This window comes from Gopherus evgoodei, chromosome 6 (genome assembly GCF_007399415.2).
Source record: "Gopherus evgoodei ecotype Sinaloan lineage chromosome 6, rGopEvg1_v1.p, whole genome shotgun sequence".
NCBI lineage: Eukaryota > Metazoa > Chordata > Testudines > Testudinidae > Gopherus > Gopherus evgoodei.
In genome coordinates this window covers 71,085,873-71,108,874 of record NC_044327.1, presented here as the reverse complement: position 1 = coordinate 71,108,874, position 23,002 = coordinate 71,085,873, and the positions used below count along the sequence as shown (strand labels likewise).

The window sequence follows — 23,002 nt, the reverse complement described above, 5'->3', positions numbered from 1 at the left end:
CCCAGGGCCAGGACAGCTATCTCAGGCCATGTCTATACATACAGCGTTGCAGTGGCACAGCAATACCAAGACCCTGCACCGCTGCAGCATGTCTGGTGAAGATGCTCTATGACTTGGCATAAAAAACCCAGCCCTGTGAGCGGCAGAAGCTGTCAGTGGGACACCCACGTAGTGCTATCCACACCAATGCTTAGGTTGGTATAACTTATGTTGGCTCGAGCGGGGGTGGGGGGATTATTCACACCCAAGTGACATAAATTATGCCCTCATAGGCTTCAGTGTAAACATAGCCTCAAAAAAGGGATGATACTGGGAAAACTTGGACAGGTGGCAACCCAGTAAAACCACCTCTGCGAATGGTAGTAGCTATGGGCAAGTTTACACTACCATGCTACATCAGTAGCGCATGTGGTGAAGACACACTAAACTGCTGGGAGACCACACTCCCTTTGGCATAATTACTCCACCATCACTCAAAGCAGAAGCTAGATCTACGGGAGTGTCTCCTGCTGACATAGGGCAGTGTGAACACTGCTTTAAGTCGATGTAACTTACCTCGCTCAGGGATATGCACACCCCTAAGGTAGGTTACACCGATTGAAGCGGTAGTGTAGCTCAGTCCCATCTGTGTCGGTGGGAGAAGCTCTCCCACTCATACAGCGCTGTGCACGCCAGCGTTTAGGTCCGTGTAATTGATGTCGCTGGCGGGGTGGCTAATTCAAGCAGTGAAAGTGGGGAGGGGAGATTCAGGATAATCGCAGGCGGCTCTGCCCAGCCCCTTACGCCGCCATTCCTGTGTGTACCGGTGGCTGGCTGAAGCGCCAGGAGCAGCCCCTTGCACGCAGCGCGGACGCCGCGCCCCCAGTCCCCGCCCCGGGCCCGTGTGATCTGGGGGCGGAGCGGGGCGGGACTCCGCGGCGTCTCTGTGTCTCTTGCGCGCGGTCGCTGCCTCCTTCTCCAGCGCCGCTGCCAGCCGGGCTCCGGCGCCCTGGACCCAGGTAGGAGCGAGGGGGTGGCGCGCTGCGGCCGATCCTGCTCGCTGACAGCCTGGCAAGGCCGCAGCCGGGCCGGCCGGTGCAGGGAGGGCGCCTCGCTCCCATCGCTGACCCCCAGTGCCAGCGGAGGAGGGTTGAGCTGGAGAATCGGCCGCATAGGCGGCATCGCCCTGCCTGGCTGCGCGCAGCATGTTGGTGCGCTGCGGCCGCGGGGAGCGGGGTGCCGCCTGCGCGCTGGGCGTGAGCTGCGCGGCGCAGGGAGGTGGGTAGCTCCGCAGCCCCTGGTGTGCGGGGCACGCGCGCGGGGCGGGGGTTGCGCAGTGCCTGGGCCCTGTAGCGTGCGGAGGCAGGGCTGTTGCTTCTGCCTGTCTGGCACGACATTGGTACTGAGTCGGAGGCACGTGTTACAGCTGGTGGATGGGATACAATGCGTGTGCGTGGGGTGCTGTGCCCTCCCGGCTCGTTGGAGCGCCTCGCCGTGCCATTGCTGCAAGGTGCGTGATGATAGGGTTCCCCGAACAGCATTGGATGGAGGATATGTTGTGCTGTGGTCAGAGTCACTGTGGTACGTAAGCAGTGTTGTAGTGTGTAGTTGTGAAATAGGGTGTGTGCATGCATAGCAATGTACTGTACAGTGTTGTATTGTGTGTGTGGGGGGGTATGCAGTGTCCTGTAGTACAGCTGTTGTACCGTGTGTGCATTGTAGAACATCGATGCCATGTACTGTGTGGTGCGCAAGAGAAGATGTACAGTGTCTGGCATGTATGTACATGTGCAGTGATGCAAAACAAAGATTGTAGAGTATCTGTGACATGGTGGCAGGGTATCAGGCCCCTATAGTTAAATAACCACAATACAACAAACTCCAAACTTCATATGTGTATGTGGGTGTATATATGTGTGTGTGTGTGTATGTGTGTATTAGTTAGTTCTTTCTGCTCAAGATTAAAAGCATTAAGCTAACTAATACCGTACCTTTATTCTTCTTAACCTAATTTAGCTTCAGTAAGAAAAGTCAGTGAGGCTGTTAAATTTTACCAGCTACTCTAGTTCTCTGAAGCTGTCCAGCCATTCCTCAGATATGCTTCCATTATCCTTGAGCCATGGAATTAGGCTGGGCAGTAGAGGATGTGAGGTATTTGAAGTGAGATTATGCAGCAGCAGGATGGGAGCCTAGTCTGCATGTGCAATGCATGAGTAGTTGGTGCTACCCCTGCATCCTGGGCAGCAGCACTTTGGGTGGGCTGGGAGCCCTTGTTGCTTCTGCAAATATAGAGCTGACTCCACTTTTAGCTCAGAGCTCCTTATCCCTCTTCTTTCATACAGTACTGCTTCTCCCCAAATCCCCCCACCTGTCTTGTGGATCGCGTGAGGGACGACGTGGAACTGGAGATGAACTCCTTTATGGCATGTTCTGTGTCAAAGTGGAATTTCTCTCTAGGCCTGCTTTGCCTCTTTCCCTCCCCTTTCCCCCTCCCCCCCCCCATTACCACCATTTCCATCACATAGGGGTCAGCTCCTCCCAGGTAATTTATAAAAACTTTGAAAAGATGCATTGGGACTTTGGGACGGGGCTGGGAGTGGATGGGCATGGCAGAGCAGTGGGGCTTTTAAGATTAGAGATTGTTTAGGAGAGAAATGATCTATTTAACATAAATATCTATGCTTACCCATCTTCAGAAACCTGGGAAATGTACATATTAAAAACTTTAACTTAATGAGGGTTGCTGAAGTGCATTTCCTATCAATGCAATCACTAAAACCCTAAGAAATCATCCATAAACTTAGCACCCGCCTTGGCTCATTGATCTCACCATCCATGTCTTTTAATGCCCAGATTAAAACAGACTCTGCAGCTCCACAACAAATTCCTTTTCATTTTCCACATATAACCAATGATAGTGCTCATCATTCAGTTCTTCAAAGTTGCACTGAGATGTAGAACCTGAACTCCAACCTCAGACCATTCAGTCTAGAAGTAGTAAAGTTCACCATTATCCATATTTCTATAGGTAACTTTGCCTTAAAATAGTTGTTTAGGATTTATATTCTGCATTTAACTTTCAGTTAACAAAAATTTTGAATGGAGATATATAGTGCACCTTGTATAGCATCTATATGGCACACCTCTAGTGTGTTTATGCAATGCCCACATCCACACACACCACAGTATTTACATAATCAAATATATTAGCTGACAAGCTGTTTCTGGTTTGACAGAGTGATGTATCTCTCAGGCCTGCTCTGCTCCCTCTCCCTCAGGAATATTTATATTGTAGTAGTGGCCAAAGGCCCCAGTCAGGGTATGGTGCTCATTGTTACAGGTGCTCAACAAATATGTAGGAAAACAGTGTTCCTCTTGATAAGAGCTTATTATATACCTTTTAGTTTCTGTTATTTATAGTCTAAACTCATACTCTTCTTCTGTGTAGATATGTTTACATACCATTGCATCTGTTTAATATAAGAGATGTGTTTTTTGCATATGACGTATATTACTATATGTTTGAGATTACATGCATAACCTCACCTTGAGCAGGCACTCACATAGTTAGGTGTATATATTTAAATAGCTGCATATAGTAGCTAATTGAGAGTAGAGAACTGCAGTTATACAGATATGATTAGGAAACATTTGGTTAGTAATTGCAGAGGGATGTGCAATTGCAGAGGGGAGGCTGGTTGATGTGCTGTAACGATGACCTTCTACCTCTGTCTCTGGTTGAATGTCTTCTATTCTGCCGTCGGTTGAACACACTGGGGCTCCGTATGATGAGTGAGAGACTAATAATTTACCCCGGAAGGGGAGTATAAGTTACTGACAGGAGAGCTGAGAATCAGACTCTCAGACACACAAGTTGTTTTCACCATGATGAAAAAGACACCCTCTTTTTTTCATCTGGGGAAGTGTATGTAAATCAGGGTCCCCATCCCTAATGGGATTTCTCTCCTTTTCCAGTGTCATGTGCAGTGCTTCTCTCAGTGGATTTTAAAGCATGTACTCTGCCCGCTTAGCTGCTTAGCTGTTTTGCTGGATTATAGTTTGGTCTGTTTGTGTTTTTGCTAGACTAGAAGGGGTTATGAGGTTAACAAGCACAGAGGGTGGTACTTTTCAGTCATTTTGAGATGGAGAAAGGATATGAGACAGCAGTTATTTGATCACTGAAATTAATTTTTTGCGTAGTACTACTGGCATTGTGGCATGGCTCTTATCTTTTCTTCTTTGAGCAGCCATATGCTGCTTACTTGGCCACCAGGCTTAAACAATCAGACACAGACACTTGCTTTTACAATAAAGATGGATGGATGGACTGATTGCTAATACTCAGTTCAGTTGTCTGGTGACATTAACAGTAAATTTGAAGCAAGTCTGGTGTATAAACAAGTGCAATTTGGCTTTTAATAGCCTTTTATCTTGAACTCACATTACACTTGCTTAAATGAGTAAAGAACATTTATAGCTTTCAGCATTTGGAAGCATATGGGAATGTGTTTGAAAAGAAGCAAAATTAAAAGCATGATGTACCCACAGATTATGGGTCATTTGAGGCAGAAATCTCTTTGAAATTGGAATAGGGTAATTGACCGGGATACTCACTGTACTAACAAAACATTGGGACCTTTGTGTTTCACCTTACATTCCCACCATAGGTTTTGAGGAATTATTTCATTGCCTAAAAGTTGCCTTTTTATCTGGAATGCTTCCTGTCACAAGGTAAATTACCATTAATTTAACAATAGCAATAATTTTGAATTACACGACACAGGGTCTTAGATATAAATTTCCATTCTGAATTGCAATAAATAATAATTTTTTCTTTTGAGTGTCCATCCCCTGACATAGTGGTTGAGCTCAGGATAGTATTATTTACGAAATGACACATTCAAAAACCAGGTACGCTAGCATACACCGTAATAACAAACATGCATCCATTGTTCTGCTACATAAGTGAAATTATGTAGGTCAAACTAACCAAGTAGTAGAAGAGGCTATATTTAAGGAAAGTTGTATTATCTTAAGACGTCACGAAAAAATATTTGTAGGATTTAATGAATTTTGTGATATTTAAAAATACTTTTTCATTATTTTTCTGCTTCTAAGTTTTTTTTTAACCAGGCAATTGAAGTCTTAATTGCAGGAAGTTTGGGTATATTAAGTGTTCCAAAATTAAAAATGTGAAAACAGACTTTAGAAGTTAGTATAGTTCTTTTTGAACAATATACATGTTTGAAAGCAAAACATTCACGGTCTCATTCTTAAAGTGAAACTGACTGTATTCATTTGCATCATCATTTGCATGCAGGAAGTAAACAGAGTGCATAAATAATTACAAGAGAAGTGGATCTTTTAAAATGTTTCATTTTTAATAAATCTGAGTTATTAGCAATGTAGGGAAATAAATTTGTTTACAACATATGGGGTTTTTTATTTGTCACAATCAGGGTTCCCCCTCATTCAGTAAGAACCATTTATAACTGTAACAAACAGGAATGTCCTTGTGAGGGTTGGAAACATTGTTTTATTAACAAATGCAGAGAGATATTTTTTTGAACTGTTTACAGATGGTTAAATTCAGCAAGAAGGTTGTAATACCATTTAAAGGAATTTGTAGATCTTCAGGAAAAGTTAAATTTGTCAGACACATTATTTGTGAATATCCTGTAGTAATGCATGAAAATATTACGAGAATATTGAATTTTCTTAAATTGTAGCCCAATGGGTCATTAAAAGTTACACAGCCTTCTCTTCGGCCTTTCTCTTTTTACTGTTTTCAGTGTCTACTCATGCAAGTTTACTCCTTTAGCCTACCCATACAAAATGCATTTGTCCAAAACTACTTTTGAAGTCCATGCCTTTTTGTCCATATAAGGTATACACTCAGTCATGCCAGTCTAGTCCACTGGCTGTCATATCTACAGAATGTAGATGTGCCAATTCTGATTCCTCAGTAATTTATTAGTGATTCTCATCACATTTATGGCATACTTCTCTGGGCCATCTTTTTCTTCTACTTAGAGCATCTTGTTACATTTTGTCCTTGAAGAATGGGCAGGCTGTTAGCTGGCAGTAAGTGGTTTGGTTTGATTTTGTCTTTTTGTAGGAGCCTGTTGTTGCAGTTTGCTTTGAATGTCTTAGGTGTCCCCTCTGCCAAGTATTCTATCTTTTCTAGTGTTTGTCTGAATCACATTGTAACTGATGCTCCAATCATTCAGGGCAACTTTTTCCTTCATTTCCTTAAAGGGTTTTGCTTCTTCACCAGTGACTGCAACTTGTCTTGCCTTTTGAGAGCTGCCATTCTTCCTTGTCAGGTTGATTATAGTACTTCACAGCTTTTGATAAAATTGTTGCACTTGAATGATAAGTTCAGTTTGACTTCAGTTACATCTTTTGATTCTCAGCCAACCATCTGGGACTTCACTCTCAGGTGGCTTCTGTTTTTCTTCTTCAGATTTTTCCCATCCTTGGTAGTCACCAGGGTCATGTCGTGCTGTCTTATGTTTACTTCTAGTCCCTTATGCCTCTTCTTGCAGAGTTATCTATGTTATATTTTATTTCTTTCCAATCTGAATATTTTTTCTCTCATAAGGTAACATTTCAGTTTTTCTTCTAAGCTGTTTGCTTTGTCTATATATTTCTGTGTGTTTCGAACAATTTGTGCAATTGATGGGTATTTTTATCTCTGAAGTTTTCTCTCTAGTTTCATAGTCCTGTGATATCTTCCCACCCCCCAAAACACAGGGTCTTCCTGCTTAGGAAAGAGATGTCTGACTGTTGGATACCTCATATCAATTCTTTGGAGTCTGTTTTCTCACAGATGGGAATCTTATACCAGTAGCCTTTCTGATGCTGAAAGAGTTATGGGCATTTCCCTTTTGATAAGATAATATAAACTTTGTGTATTTCCTCCCACCTTTACCACCTGGGATATTTTAATTTCTGGGTAGGTCATTTTTCTTGAAAAGGATCTTGAAATGTTAAGCTTACTGTGAACTGCAAGACAGGATGTTTTTCCAGACTCTGTGTACTGATAGAGAGAAGAATTCCTAATGGCAGTACTGATTTATGAATCTTATGGATAATGTTATAAAATGAATGAATAAAGTACTGTCATCTTAATGTCCTCTTTTTTTTTTTTGGTCATCCTGTGCTGTTTTTAGTATTGACTCAGCACCTCTGAATACTGTTTTCAGCTTCTGAGTCAAAAGTACAAAAAAATAGCCTATTGCAACTGAGTTACATACTATGAATTTTTTTACTCTGCATTTCACCACCATCTGACCCTAAAACAAAATATAATTTGAAACTGAGTTATAGTGCCTCTTATTCTGAATGTGAGCACATATTTGAAGCTTAATTTGGCTGGGCACTCTACCCAAGCTGGTTACAGATTTGCATGGATAGAGTATTCAGCACTATAATTTGTGGCATTAAGTTAATAATTATTAGTCTTCATCATCTCAAGTGCATTCAGAAATACAGTTCCTCAATTAGTTGTATTTGTATGGTTTCAATTATATCTGTTTTTGAGAAATGTTTATATTTGGTCTGTAGGATGTGGAACCAACCAGGAAAATTAATGTGCCTGCTTCTTCTCAAGGTCTTCTGGAAGGTGTACAGTGACATCTCTTGTGGGTTTATTTTGGGTGAACTTTATTTCTTTCGGCTATGTGATTCAGCTTTGCCTTGTGTGTACTGTAGGATACTTATTGAGCTTTATAATGGTAATAATCCTTTCAGACAGAAATAAACAATTGTTATACAAGTATATAATTCAATCAGGGGATTTAGTGACATGAAAACAAGCTGGAATTTCCACATCATACCTATTGTGTGTGCAATATATATAGAGTCACTATCATACATATACAAAATATTACACATATATAAATTTGCCTTAGAGATTATAAAGTACATAATCTGCATTTTATTTTTCTCATTTAACAGATATGTAAAACAGCTATTTTCTTGACACAAGATTATAGTATTTTGCAGAGAGTGCCAACATACAGAATCTGTTTGGGCTACTTTGACCTTCTGTTGTCACAGCCATGTTTGTTAAACATACCAAAGTGACTTTGCGACATTCTTTTGTGAAGTTCAGCAGAAGTAAAGTTCATGTGATGTATATAATTTTTATATAAAGCACTTAAAGTATTAAAATAAATGAGCAAAGAACGAAATCTCCCTTCTGTGACCATACTTTTTACAGTATATTTACACATATCAATTCCTTTTTTCAGGGTGTTTTTAAAAACACGAATACCAAAGTGAAGTGGTAGGTTCAAGGACTGTAAAATTGTTACTGCTGTTTTTCTCTTTAATTTCTTTATCTGATGCAGCTGACCCCTTGGCCTGAATCTCTTTTCGGACAAATTGGCTGCAGGGACTTCAGCCAAATTGAAGAGATTTCTGAACACAGTGGCTTAGCTTTTTGTACTGATTTGGTGTATACTGACTACAGTACCTTCTGTGCATCACCCCGCTTCATCTGTGTCTTTGGTTCTGTTTAAAGAACTGCATGAGTCAGATATCGTCTTGGTCCTATATGAGTACTAATAGACAGCTGCCAAATAAGTCTCCAGAAAGGAAGAAGTGTAAAGGCTATTTTATTTGCTTTTATTATTGTTTTTGGAAAGCAGATAAATATGCTGAGTCTGAGTGTGTGATTATAAGGACTTGTTTGAGGGTTGGAGCACAGAAATCTAACATTTGTTCCAAAAAAACCAAAACAAACCCCAAACAAAAACAGAACGGAGAAACTTAATTTGACAAGGTTTGCTGAGCTGATTGTTGCTCTCAGTTCTCCAAAATGAACCATTATCTCAGCAGAGGTGGCACTTCTCAACCAGTCAACAATATGAGACCATTTTACATAGGGAGACCAGGGCAATCATCTGTATACTTTTAGTTTTGATCCTGAACCATCCATATCTCTCTCGCACACACGCACACACACACACACACGAGGGGGAGAGAAGGGGCACAAAGACAAACTGTACACATAACAAAGTAAATGATTTTTAATAATCATTTAAAGTTATGATAGCAATTAGAGCAAGTGACGAGGGGGCAGACCTGGGCTCTATTCCTGACTGGATTGATTGTTGACTTACAGGATAACTTGATCTGTCATTAATCTGTGTGCTTCATTTTCTCTGTAAATTATTGCTATTTTACCACCTTTGTAAAGTGTTTTGAAATCATCAGATGAAAGGTGCTATAGATGCAAAGGACTGTTATTTTCTCCACAGCCTATCCCAAGTATTAGCCTTATCACAGTACTTTAAAACAAACAGCAGTAATTTCACCAACATCAGTTGTCTCACTAAATATCAGATTACAGATTTCACAAACAATCCACCTGTATGACTGCAACTAATTTGACTGCTGTAATTCCAGTCTCTCCAATCTAAGGCCTGGTCTAGTCACATTTTTATATAGACTCATAGACTCATAGACTCATAGACTAATAGGTCAGAAGGGACCAATCTGATCATCTAGTCTGACCTCCTGCACAAGGCAGGCCACAGAACCCCCCCATCCAATTTTATAACACCCCCTATCCTAGGATAGAGTTATTGAAATCTTCAAAACTGGTTTGAAGACCTCAAGCTGCAGAGAAACCACCAGCAAGCGACCCGTGCCCCATGCTGCAGGGGAAGGCGCCCTGGAGGAAAATATGGCGATCAGCTAAACCCTGAGCATGTGGGCAAGACTCACCAGCCAGCACCCAAGAAGGAATTCTCTGCAGTAACTCAGTTCCCATGTCATCCAACATCTCCCCGCAGATCATTGAGCAGACCTATCTGGTGGTAATCCAAGATCAACTGCCCAAATTGACAATCCTATCATAACATCCCCTCCATATACTTATCGAGCTTTGTCTTAAAGCCAGGAAAGTCTTTTGCCCCGACTACTTCCCTCGGAAGGCTGTTCCAGAACTTCACTCCCCTAATGGTTAGAAACCTTCGTCTAATTTCGAGTCTAAACTTCCTAATATCCAGTTTATACCCATTCGTCCTCGTGCCTACATTAGTACTAAACTTAAATAATTCCTCTCCCTCCCTAACGTTAACCCCCCTGATATATTTATATAGAGCAAGCATATCCCCCCGCAGCCTTCTTTTGGCCAGGCTAAACAAGCCAAGCTCTTTGAGTCTCCTTTCATAAGGCAGTTTTTCCATTCCTCGGATCAGTAGATAGTCTGTTTACAGAAATAAGCTGTATCATAGTAAGCACCTTTAGACTGTATAACTGCCTCCCTATGAGGGCTTGTGCTGATTTCTAAACAGATATTAAAATGGTACAAATGCTGTGCGTAGATAAACCTTAAGAACCAGGTCTTTCCCGTATTCCTGTGAGAAAAGACGACTTTGCAGCATGCCTATAAGATAACTAAATCCAGGACTTAGTATAAACCAAGCTGATTATTTATTGGTAATTGGCTATCATGGGAAGATAACTGTCTTGTAAGTGAAAAACAAATACCCATAAACTGTTCCTGAAGCATCCTGATATTTGAGTGGCTTTGTAAAGAAGTAGAGGACACATAAATAACATTATCAGTTTGGTTCATTGATACAGACTGTTTTTGTCTGCTTTAGAGGAATGCACAATGCATTCAAAAAACCTGTGCATAAAGTAGAAGTTGGGTCCACATCAAGTTTAAAACTGATGGGGGTTTCCTTTTTAATTGTTGTTGTGTTTTTTTTAATATTTGTGATGCCTAGTTTCAGTTAAGTGATGGTTAAATTGATTTTACATCTTTATAAACTACAAATAAATTGTTTTAATTAAATAAATGACTTGCAGATGGAGAGAATTTAAGTATTGGTTAGCATAACCCACTTACCTTTTAGGTATGTATTCCATAATCCTTTACTATGTCTGAAGAAACGACTTAGATCAGCAGTCCAATCTTGTTCAGTTCTGCAGCAAAGTCTTAATTCTGAACACTGAGTTGGAATTGCTTCCATAACAGTGTATTTTGATGTGTCAGACTTCACTCAGGACCCAGGCTCTAAAGAGAAGTCGTCTTCAGTATCAAAATGCAAACAGAAAACACTGACTGGGCACATTTCTTCAACTTTTTTCTTTGCTTCAGTGAAAAAGTTCAACTTTAAAGAATGGCGAGGAGGATTAGGCAAACTGATTTATGATTCCATCCCGCAAGTTGTTGATAACTTCCTGCAAGGTGCTATGTATGCTTAGCCATCTGTGAACTTATTGAGAATTGAGGGTAATCAGGACCTACTTCCACTGTCACCACCTTCACACTAGTCAATACTAGTAAAGATTAGAATTATCTAACTAGTAAACTCTTAAGGAACCACCTAGTGGCAGATAGGCCCCCACACTTCCTGGATTCATCTGGCTTGAAAAACTTTTAAGGAAACCTTGCTTTATATTTGCCAGACTTCTTTTGCACGATCTAGATTCTGGGTACTTGTGATTCCCTGTTACCACAGAATCTGAGCACCTCAGAAACATTAATAATTTGCTCCTCATACCATTCCTTCTGAGATAGGAAAGTATATTCTTATTTTTTTTAACAGGTGGGGAAAATAAGCCACAATGAACTTAAATGACCTCCCAAAGTATCACATGAACTCTATGTCAGAGCTGAACACACATCTGAGTTTCAGTGCTGGTCCTTAACAACAGGATCCTTTCTTTCAGTAATTAACATTTCCCTCCCCGTGAAGCTTCTAATATTCATCTAGTCCTAGTTGTTCCCTTTAAACATACCTACTTGGGTTTTTCAGATACTACTCATCCCTTTCAAATGTTTCCCAGTTCCTCTGCTATCTGGTTTTTAGAGCTTTTCAGTACATCATCATACAGACACAGTACAAATTGTGTTGCATTTTGAAACTTCAGTGCTAGACTTGGAACACTGATGGTTTTGGGGATGTTCTTATCTGCACACTGTATGATGCCACTTTTGGCCCTCAGGAGACTTTATTGTTCCTATAAAGACCATCCTGGTCTCTTTTCCCCAATTAAGCTCTCTATGGGATGCTGCTTTTCTTCTTCCTTTTTTTGTAGCAGGAGACACCGTGTTTTGAACTGAAGTGAATTAAACTTAATAGTGAAAGAGCACTTGATATAATAAAACCTTTTGGTTTTTGTTCTTTCTGATTTCCAGTCTTCAGGGTTTAAGCGTAAAGTACAATGCCTTTCTTTTAGTTTTATTTTAGATAAATAATTTACATTTTTTTTTTAGAGAAGATGTAAAGACACCCATACAAAAAGTAATTTTTGGTGGTTTTAATCATTTATGTGGATATGAAATAATGCAGAAAAGTTAGGAATTAACTTCTTTAGTATTTTTTAACCTTTTTTTGATACTTGTGCAGTATCTTTTAAGAAAACTGCTGAATCTTTCTAAAAGGTATTATCAAAAATATTTCTAAGTATAGGTTTGCTTTATGGTGGGGGAGGATAAAACATCAAAGTTAAAGATCTGGCACTGCTAGATGTTGAAGTTATCTGGCTGGAGGCCCAGGATAGCTCAAAAGTTTTGGTTCAAGCTTTCCCATGTTGCTCCTCCAATAACCTTGGTCTTGATGTTATAGAAATTACCATTTAACATGAAGAACTGCAAGGCATGAATACCTCTGACTGTAATAGCTCAGCATTCTTTACTGTTTGTATTGGTGCCTAGATAAGGAGGTAAAGATGCATGTGATAGGAAATGCCAGTTACTTCCATTATTAATTGGATTGACTCCATAATTAAATTACATACTTAAGCTTAAACTGGGGCATCAATTTCTATTCTTATTTTGTGTAGGTGGCCTTTCAGATTGAAATTTCAATGTTTGTTTTTATGCCCTTTGAATCTTCTGTGTTGAGGTTGCTAGATTTTTGCATAATATCCTTTTAATAGGAAATGTTTAAAGTTGGGTTTTTGGCTGAAATTTATCATGGTTTTCATGTTACATTGTCATCGTATCTTTAAAACAAGAGTTTAAGTCTACACAAAATTGGCAGAGCTTAATCTCGAGTAGGTCCAGTACTATCGGTTGTTGATGAAAAGAAATTATTTAGGTTTAAAGGAATTCTTTTATTCACTTTCTCTTCATAGCTGAAAGTTTATTTGTCAAAGGCTGGTGAGTAAAATCTCCTCCCGAGAAACTTATAAAGAAATTGTTTCAAAATGGCTGCCATGTCCCATTGTTGTTAACATAGGACCCAGGCCACAGGCTGGCTTCAGGCAAAAATAGCCTCTAATTCTTTATAGTTTGGGCAGGAGGAAGCTTTGGCTTCCCCTAGCAAAGATGGCCAATGCCTTCCATCGATCCCAATGGCAATTAACCAGCTGCCTTTACGGAAGGAGGAGACATAGGGAGGCATTGTGAGAACAGCAAAGAATCCTGTGGCACCTTATAGACTAACAGACGTTTTGGAGCATGAGCTTTCGTGGGTGAATACCCACTTCCTCAGATGCATGTAATGGAAATATCCAGGGGCAGGTATATATATGTGTGCTAGCAAGCAAGCTAGAGATAACGAGGTCAGTTCAATCAGGGAGAATGAGGTCCTGTTCTAGCAGTTGAGGTGTGAAAACCAAGAGAGGAGAAACTGGTTCTGTAACCAGCCATTCACAGTCTTTGTTCAATCCTGAGCTGATGGTGTCAAATTTGCAGATGAACTGAAGCTCAGCAGTTTCTCTTTGAAGTCTGGTCCTGAAGTTTTTTTGCTGCAGGATGGCCACCTTAAGGTCTGCTATAGTGTGGCCAGGGAGGTTGAAGTGCTCTCCTACAGGTTTTTGTATATTGCCATTCCTAATGTCTGATTTGTGTCCATTTATCCTTTTCCGTAGAGACTGTTCAGTTTGACCGATGTACATAGCAGAGGGGCATTGCTGGCATATGATGGCGTATATTACATTGGTGGATGTGCAGGTGAATGAACCAGTGATGGTGTGGCTGATCTGGTTAGGTCCTGTGATGGTGTCGCTGGTGTAGATATGTGGGTAGAGTTGGCATCGAGGTTTGTTGCATGGATTGGTTCCTGAGCTAGAGTTATTATGGTGCAGTGTGCAGTTACTGGTAAGAATATGTTTCAGGTTGGCAGGTTGTCTGTGGGCAAGGATTGGCCTGCCACCCAAGGCCTGTGAAAGTGTGGGATCATTGTCCAGGATGGGTTGTAGATCCTTGATGATGCGTTGGAGGGGTTTTAGCTGGGGGCTGTATGTGATGGCCAGTGGAGTCCTGTTGGTTTCTCTCTTGGGTTTGTCTTGCAGTAGGAGGCTTCTGGGTACACGTCTGGCTCTGTTGATCTCATAGACTCATAGACTCTAGGACTGGAAGGGACCTCGAGAGGTCATCGAGTCCAGTCCCCTGCCCTCATGGCAGGACCAAATACTGTCTAGACCATCCCTAATAGACATTTATCTAACCTACTCTTAAATATCTCCAGCGATGGAGATTCCACAACTTCCCTAGGCAATCTATTCCAGTGTTTAACTACCCTGACAGTTAGGAACTTTTTCCTAATGTCCAACCTAAATCTCCCTTGCTGCAGTTTAAGCCCGTTGCTTCTTGTTCTATCGTTGGAGGCTAAGGTGAACAAGTTTTCTCCCTCCTCCTGATGACACCCTTTTAGATACCTGAAAACTGATATCAGGTCCCCTCTCAGTCTTCTCTTTTCCAAACTAAATAAACCCAATTCCTTCAGCCTTCCTTCATAGGTCATGCTCTCAAGACCTTTAATCATTCTTGTTGCTCTTCTCTGGACCCTCTCCAATTTCTCCACATCTTTCTTGAAATGCGGTGCCCAGAACTGGACACAATACTCCAGTTGAGGCCTAACCAGCACAGAGTAAAGCGGAAGAATGACTTCTCGTGTCTTGTTTACAACACACCTGTTAATGCATCCCAGAATCATGTTTGCTTTTTTTGCAACAGTATCACACTGTTGACTCATATTAAGCTTGTGGTCCACTATGACCCCTAGATCTCTTTCTGCCATACTCCTCCCTAGACAGTCTCTTCCCATTCTGTATGTGTGAAACTGATTGTTCCTTCCTAAGTGGAGCACTTTGCATTTATCTTTATTGAACTTCATCCTGTTTACCTCAGACCATTTCTCCAATTTGTCCAGATCATTTTGAATTTTGACCCTGTCCTCCAGAGCAGTTGCAATCCCTCCCAGTTTGGTATCATCCGCAAACTTAATAAGCGTACTTTCTATGCCAACATCTAAATCGTTGATGAAGATATTGAACAGAACCGGTCCCAAAACAGACCCCTGCGGAACCCCACTTGTTATACCTTTCCAGCAGGATTGGGAGCCATTAACAACTACTCTCTGAGTACAGTTATCCAGCCAGTTATGCACCCACCTTATAGTAGCCCCATCTAAATTGTACTTTCCTAGCTTATCTATAAGAATATCATGCGAAACTGTATCAAATGCCTTACTAAAGTCTAGGTATATCACATCCACCGCTTCTCCCTTATCCACAAGGCTCGTTATCCTATCAAAGAACGCTATCAGATTAGTTTGACACGATTTGTTCTTTACAAATCCATGCTGGCTATTCCCTATCACCTTACCACCTTCCAAGTGTTTGCAGATGATTTCTTTGATTACCTGCTCCATTATCTTCCCTGGCACAGAAGTTAAACTAACTGGTCTGTAGTTTCCTGGGTTGTTTTTATTTCCCTTTTTATAGATGGGCACTATATTTGCCCCCTGTTTCCTTATTTCCTCATGCGGGTATTGTAGTTTTGAGAATGCTTGGTGGAGATTTTGTAGGTGTTGGTCTCTGTCTGAGGGGTTAGAGCAGATGCGGTTGTACCTCAGTGCTTGGCTGTAGACAATGGATCGTGTGATGTGCCCGGGATGGAAGCTGGAGGCATGAAGGTAGGCATAGCGGTCGGTGGGTTTTCGATATAGGGTGGTGTTAATGTGACCATGACTTATTTGCACCGTGGTGTCTAGGAAGTGGACCTCCCGTGTAGATTGGTCCAGGCTGAGGTTGATGGTGGGGTGGAAGCTGTTGAAATCATGGTGGAATTTTTCCAGAGTCTCCTTCCCATGGGTCCAGATGATGAAGATGTCATCAATGTAGCGTAGATAGAGAAGGGGTGTGAGTGGACGAGAGCTGAGGAAGCGTTGTTCCAGGTCGGCCATGAAGATATTGGCATATTGTGGGGCCATGCGGGTGCCCATAGCAGTTCCACTGATCTGGAGATATATATTGTCATCAAATTTGAAATAGTTTGTGTAAGTATAAAGGCACAGAGCTCAGCAGCCAGCTGTGCTGTGGCATCATCAGGGATAGTGTTCCTGACAGCTTGTATTCCATCTGTGTGTGGGATGTTTGTGTAGAGAGCCTCTACATGCATGGTGGCTAGGATGGTGTTTTCTGGGAGGTCACCAATGCATTGTCGTTTCCTCAGGAAATCAGTGGTGTCGCGGAGATAGCTGGGAGTGCTGGTGGCATAGGGTCTGAGTAGAGAGTCCACATATCCAGACAGTCCTTCAGTGAGAGTGCCAATGCCCGAGATGATGGGGCGTCCAGGATTTCCAGGTTTGTGGATCTTGGGTAGTAGATAGAATAACCCTGGTCGGGGCTCTAGGGGTATATTGATTTCTTCTGGTGTTAGTGTAGGGAGTGTCCTGAGTAGATGCTGTAGTTTTAGTGTATTCCTCAGTGGGATCTGAGGGAAGTGGCCTGTAGAATTTGGTATTGGAGAGTTGTCTGGCTGCCTCCTTTTGATAGTCAGACCTGTTCATGATGACAATGGCACCTCCTTTATCAGCCTCTTTGATGATAATGTCAGGGTGGTTTCTGAGGCTGTGGATGGCATTGTGTTCTGCACGACTTAGGTTGTGAGGCAAGCGATGTTGTTGTTCCACGATTTCTGCCTGTGCACGCCGGCGGAAGCATTCAATGTATAGGTCCAGGCTGTCATTTCGACCCTCAGGAGGAGTCCATGTGGAGTTCTTTTTCTTGTGCTGTTGGTGGGAGGGCACCCGTGTATCAGTGCACTGTTCAGTGTTGTCCTGGAAGTATTCTTTGAGTCGGAGACGGCGAAAGTAGGCTTCCAGATCGCCACAGAACTGTATCATGTTGGTGGGGGTGGTAGGGCAGAAAGAGAGTCCCCGAGATAGGACAGACTTTTCTTCTGGGCTGAGTGTGTAGTTGGATAGATTGACGATATTGCTGGGTGGGTTAGGGGTACCACTGTTGTGGCCCCATGTGGCAGGTAGGAGTTTAGACAGCTTACAGTCCTTTTTCCTTTGAAGAGAGGTGAAGTGAGTAATGTAGATCTCCTGTCTTATTCTAGTGAAGTCCGTTTGTATAGAAGTTTGGTTATTAATGAGAGTCTCCAGGTTGGAGAGCTCTTTTTTGATGTTTTCCTGTTTGCTGTATAGGATGCTGATCAGGTGGTTCCTCAGTTTTTTTTTGATAGAGTATGACATAATCTCTCACTGTGGTCTGTGTAGTATGTAGATAGCAGTGGATTTTTTACCTTTAGTCCATTTGGTATGATGTCCATCCGTTTGCATTTGGAAAGGAAGATGATATCTGTCTGTATTTGTGCAAGTTTCTTCATGAGGTTGATGGATTGTGAGAACAGTTATGTTTGGGAGGTAAAATCCAAGAACAGGGAGGGAAACTGGAGGAGTGTTTATGTCCAGGGGAATGTGGAGGAGAATCTGAGGGGCAGGAGACAGATGTGGGCACATGAGGAAGAATGAGGGGGAAGGGAGGACAAATATGGGAGAGGGGGGCATGAAAGGAACAGAAGACTGAGATAGTCACTGTTGTGATCGGGAAGGGAATGTGGAAGGCTATAATGTCAGCTTTACCAACCAGTAGAGGGTAAGTAGTGGCTTTCTCCCTCCAAGCAAACATGAGAGAGTCTTACGTTTTGCATTTAAGGTTGAATTTTGAATCTGAGATATTGTGCACAAATTGTGGATAAGGAAGCTCCTGGTTATGTTTTCCTCTGCCTTCTGATATTTGAACAATAATTTTTCTCTTAATTGTGTTATTTTTTGTCAGTCTCATGATGTTTCGGAATCTGATTCCAGATGTATGCATGGTTGCTTGTCAATACTGCATCTGTCACCCTCCTTCATTTCTCCCACTGCAATTTCTGATTCTCTGTTCACCCCCAATCTCCTCAGCCGCAGAATCGAGACCAGTAGCAAACTTCCCATGGACTGTGATAAAATAGTTCCGCCAGTGGCAAACTGTGGGAAGTTTGACAGATCCAGAGGCTGTTCAGTAATGGAGCTCAGAATTATGCTTCTCTGGGGAGCTTGCCTGCCTGTTTCCCTTTCTCTTTCATGTCCTAGGACCTGGAAAGCTACAGAGGGAGGCTCCTTTTTGGTGGACCATTGGAAGTTTATTGGCCTGAGAGAGCCATCTGTTATCATTCCAAGTTTGGGTGAGCCTGGAAATGAAGAAAGAAGTATGGATTTGCATGTTGATGTTACAGTCAATGTTTAACCATTTAAAAATAAATTAAATTAAAAAACTTTTTGAAACTGTTAGAATTGCTAACACAACCACAAAAGCAAGGATGTGAAAATTTATTTGCCCACCAGTGTATAATATCTACTCCTCCACCCACAGGCATACACCTTTCCACTACTGCTATTGTACACCACAGCCGTAATGGTTTGCTCTAAGGATTCCAGCTTTCCAGCACCCACTTTACTGTGCTGTTGCCTCCAAATACATTATACTACTACACCAAATACCCACAAGTAATACTGTTGAGAGTGGGTTAAGTGATGAAGAGGATGTGGAGAAAGGGAAAATTGAAGGGCAAACTCATGTTTAAAAGGGGTATATTTTAAAAATGGTGAACAAAACTAGAACGCTGGTACTACCTGGGTCTTACTGGAGAAGTTTCTCGTAAGTTTGTGCTTCCTGTAGCTGGAATGGAATGAGAAACTTAACTTTACATTTGTGGTATTCTGGGAAGTGCAGTTCAATAGCAGTTTATTGCTGTTATATATGTTTGTGATGTGGTAAATTAAAATATGCTGGTGGTTTTACCTGGATAATTGCATCACATGTGAGTAAGTTGGGAGTTCGTTCTTTTGCATGGAGAAAGCTGTTAAATCTTTTGAGTGGGGGCTTGGCTCAACCTATAAAAAGGGCTAATCTAAGCAACCTGGAGGCCTCTCTCACTGGGGCCTAAAACACAACTGTTTCATTTCTTCAAATGTAGAGAGAGGAGGAGACCATGACTTCACAGGTATATTCAGGCTTGGCTAATAAGTCTAGTCTTTGGGCAAGTAGCTTTTGGGTAAATTTTTCAAGCATTTACTAGGATTACACACCAGTATTTTCCTGTTGTGGTTGAACATATCTTGAAATTACCTTATATGCAATAATGGGTTGTTGTGAAGATGGCCTTAGAGGAAAGGGAGTCTAACACTTTTAGAACAAAGAGATTAAAAGATTTCAGGTGTAGGAAGTGGAAAGAGTATTCAGATTGTGCTTTGTCCAGTTAAAAATAGCACCATACAAATAGAACTATCTGTACTTGATTAGACTGAATGCTGTGTTCACAGAAAAGCAACACAAGTTTTTGTATTGAAACTGAACATTTTTGTGGCATTCTTAGTTAAAACTAAGTAATTCAGAGAGACACAAATGAAGAGCATTTGATTCCTTGTTGTAAGACACTTTCTAGAATGAGATATAAGACTGGAGAGAGAGGTACTGCCTACATTTTCTGACCCAAGTAAATTTAGGAGCATTACACTTTCTGAGATAATCTTGCTCATCTGAAGGCTTCATAAGTGTTTTTTGTATTTCTAATTCAGCTCTGTTTTTATTTTTAGGAGAGTAGAGTTGTATTTAAAATGGAAGTTGACATAAATGGAGAGACCAGAACTACCATAGCTACGCTTCCCTTACCTATTGCAGAGGTGAGTTCCACAGGCAAAGTGGAAACAGAGAAACCTCGATGCTCCAGCACCCCATGCTCACCAATGCGACGGACTGTTTCAGGTTATCAGATCCTTCACATGGATTCTAACTACTTGGTTGGCTTCACAACTGGTGAGGAGCTCTTGAAATTAGCCCAAAAGTGTACAGGAAGTGAGGAAAATAAAGTGGAAGCTGTGCCCACCGTACGCTCCAAACAACTTGATTCAGGACTTACACGTTCCTCACGGTTGTACAAAGCTAGAAGTAGATACTACCAGCCATATGAGATCCCAGCTGTAAATGGAAGGAGGAGAAGACGGATGCCCAGCTCAGGGGATAAATGCACTAAGGCTTTACCATATGAACCCTACAAGGCACTTCATGGTCCTCTGCCTCTTTGTCTCCTCAAAGGTAAGAGGGCTCACTCTAAATCCCTGGACTACCTCAATTTAGACAAAATGAACATCAAGGAACCTGCTGACACAGAAGTGCTACAGTACCAGCTCCAGCACCTTACCCTAAGAGGGGACCGTATGTTTGCTAGAAACAACACATGAATTACCATGTGGAAATTAAAGCCAACTCCTGGTAATTTCTTCATTGCTGCAAAAATCCACTGTTGGACTGTGTACATGACTGTCCACATTGTAAGTGGGTTGTATCAGCTAAGTGTTATCAGAACGTTATTTACTGAATACAGTTTTGAAAACTCAAAATGTCACAAATATTTGGAGGGAAACTGAAGAAAATCTGACTGCAATTGGTGGACATTTCTTTGGGACGCTTTTTAACAAAGAAAAGGCTTTTGTACAGATATCTAGTATTTACAGTGATTTGACACTCAGAAATTGGTGATGGTGTCTACTTAGTTGTTGCTAATTTGGCTTGCTGTTGGAAGTTGCTGTTGAATAAGCATCAAGTTCTTTTGTCATTTTCTGTACTTTACAATAAAATGTATGTATGGTAATGGTTTGTTCTACAGAAAAGAATGTGAACCTGGCTGAATTGGATCACTTGTTATTTAAAACAATCTAGTTTAAACATTTTGAAACTGGATCTGCGCTATAAAAAAGTTTCACTGATGCAAATGAACAAAGGTTTATTTTTACTTAAAATTTATTTAACAGTTATTTTTTAGTTGCACATGAGAATAGTTGCTTTTTCTTTTGTTTTAAAAACTTTGGTTAAATAAGTATTTGGAATATTTAAAAAAAACATTCTGGAAGTAAATATTTTCATTAAATTGTAAGGTGATTTAGTGTAATACATTTTGGAAGTTTTACATTGTCTTGACATATAAAAAAGGACCCACTATAGATCCAATATATAGACTAGAATGTCTACATCAGAAAGTAGTATTGAATGAAATTTTTGATTTTTAAATCATTAATTATATTACATTTATACTAATGGAAGATGTTAAAAACACAGCTTTAGCACTGCTCTAGAAATTCCAGTTATTTGCAGCACCAAACACTTTTTTTTAAATTAAAAATCCAGATGCCTGACTTTAGTTTGAAGGCATAGAGTGCTTCTGTAGCAGCCTTAAAGTGCTGAATCTGGATGTAACAATTTATATCAAATACACTGGCTTAATTTGTTGCTTAAGAAATCATGTCCAACCATGACAGGAAATGCAGTTTTAACTGCTGCAAATTTAAATATATTTGGAAAATATATAGCTTGCCTTTGTAAAAGTACTATTTTTCATTCTTTGTCTTTTTTTAAAGGTGCAAGTTATTACTGAGGCAGTGTGCAACAGTGCTTGGTTTTGCTCAGTAAGTTATTCAGAAGTTAAAGATTTAAATAAGCACCATGTCTGTGAAGTAGAAATAATTTTTAATTGGTCAGTCATCCCTGGCACAATTCTGATTTTTTTTCGGAAAGAATGGAAAGCACTAGTGCAGAATGTGTGTTGTGGAAAAATAAGAATTCTTTTCTTTCTTTCACTTACTCCACGGTTGTATTTGGCTGCAGTAAAGAGCCTGTGGATAGTTTGCATTCTACTGATTTGGTTGATTTTTTTATTTTAAAAGGTCTGTTAGGAATCTTTACAGCTGATGTATATTTTAAAGTAAACTGCACCTCTGTAAACTTATTGTATTGAAGAATGATCTCTAAACTATTCCTATATAGACCCTAGTTTCGCAAACAGAATACTGTCAGATGCCAAAGAGAGTTGGGTTTTATGTTTAATGATTAAACATCACTATTTATTGATTTTTACCCTATGAAACTGTATTTCTGGCTATGAAATAAAAGGATGATGTAAATATATGTTGTGTAGTTCTTTGATGTGCAGAAAATGGGAGGACACTGATGGATAAGTGTTTCAAAACCGTAAGTCCTGTGTTAGCTTGGGACTGCATGAAGCATTTAGACTCCTGAGGACTGATTTTCAGAAAGTTGAATGTGCAATTGTAAGTATGCTTTTGTCCATGCTGTTGCTGTAGTTGTATGCTATGCATACAGGCTGGCAGGGGATGTGCGTGGCCAAATGCCAAGGTGAAATATTAAGTCAGTGCATGCATCTACCTGTCCCTTTGCTCATGCAAACAACAGATGTATGTGTTCATTCATGGTAATGGTGTATGCCAATTAGGCATGCAATTGTACATGCCTTTGTACATACATAATTGAATTCCTGATGCTTTGAGAATCCTCTCAACCAATGAAATTCTCAGTCAAGGTTTCAGGGCACATAAAGTAGCTCTTAAATTTACAAGAAAGCAAAGCCTCAGCCCAGTGAAATCCATTGCTGTCTTCTTGCTTCCCTGGTGCAGTATCTGCCACTAAGGTCCTTAAACTCTAAAGATGCATTGAAATAGAATCTGAACAATTCTGAATCAGCCTGTGAGGATCTCACTTTCATATCTTGAATATAGAGCTTCAGTCTATAATAACCTATCATTACAAAAAGAATCTTTAAGTGGGCAAAGTCTTTTCTGTAGCAGTACAAACAAGAGCAGAGCCGAAAGGGTGGCAATATGACACTTATTTCTGCCGTGTGCAGGGCCAGCAAAACAAAAGTAACTTCATGATAAACTATGAATGCTTGGCTAATTTACTGGTGTACTGAGACCAGCCTTAA

At 40.8% G+C, this 23,002-nt stretch overlaps 1 protein-coding gene across 6 annotated transcripts; it reads left to right on the top strand.

Moving 5' to 3' along the window:
• The first annotated feature begins 914 nt into the window (after window positions 1–914).
• Window positions 915–22,188, top strand: C6H5orf30 (chromosome 6 C5orf30 homolog). 6 transcript variants are annotated; one of them, XM_030567294.1, is made up of 3 exons: window positions 915–998; window positions 18,321–18,412; window positions 19,824–22,188. In XM_030567294.1, the coding sequence occupies exon 3, from the start codon at window positions 19,845–19,847 to the stop codon at window positions 20,466–20,468; it is 624 nt and encodes a 207-aa protein (XP_030423154.1). In that variant the 5' UTR covers window positions 915–998; window positions 18,321–18,412; window positions 19,824–19,844; the 3' UTR covers window positions 20,469–22,188. The 6 variants fall into 6 exon arrangements, with proteins under 6 accessions (XP_030423154.1, XP_030423152.1, XP_030423153.1 ...); XM_030567292.1 differs by having other exon boundaries at window positions 18,321–18,436; XM_030567295.1 differs by lacking the exon at window positions 18,321–18,412 and adding an exon at window positions 7,549–7,625 and having other exon boundaries at window positions 942–998.
• The last annotated feature ends 814 nt before the right edge of the window (window positions 22,189–23,002 follow it).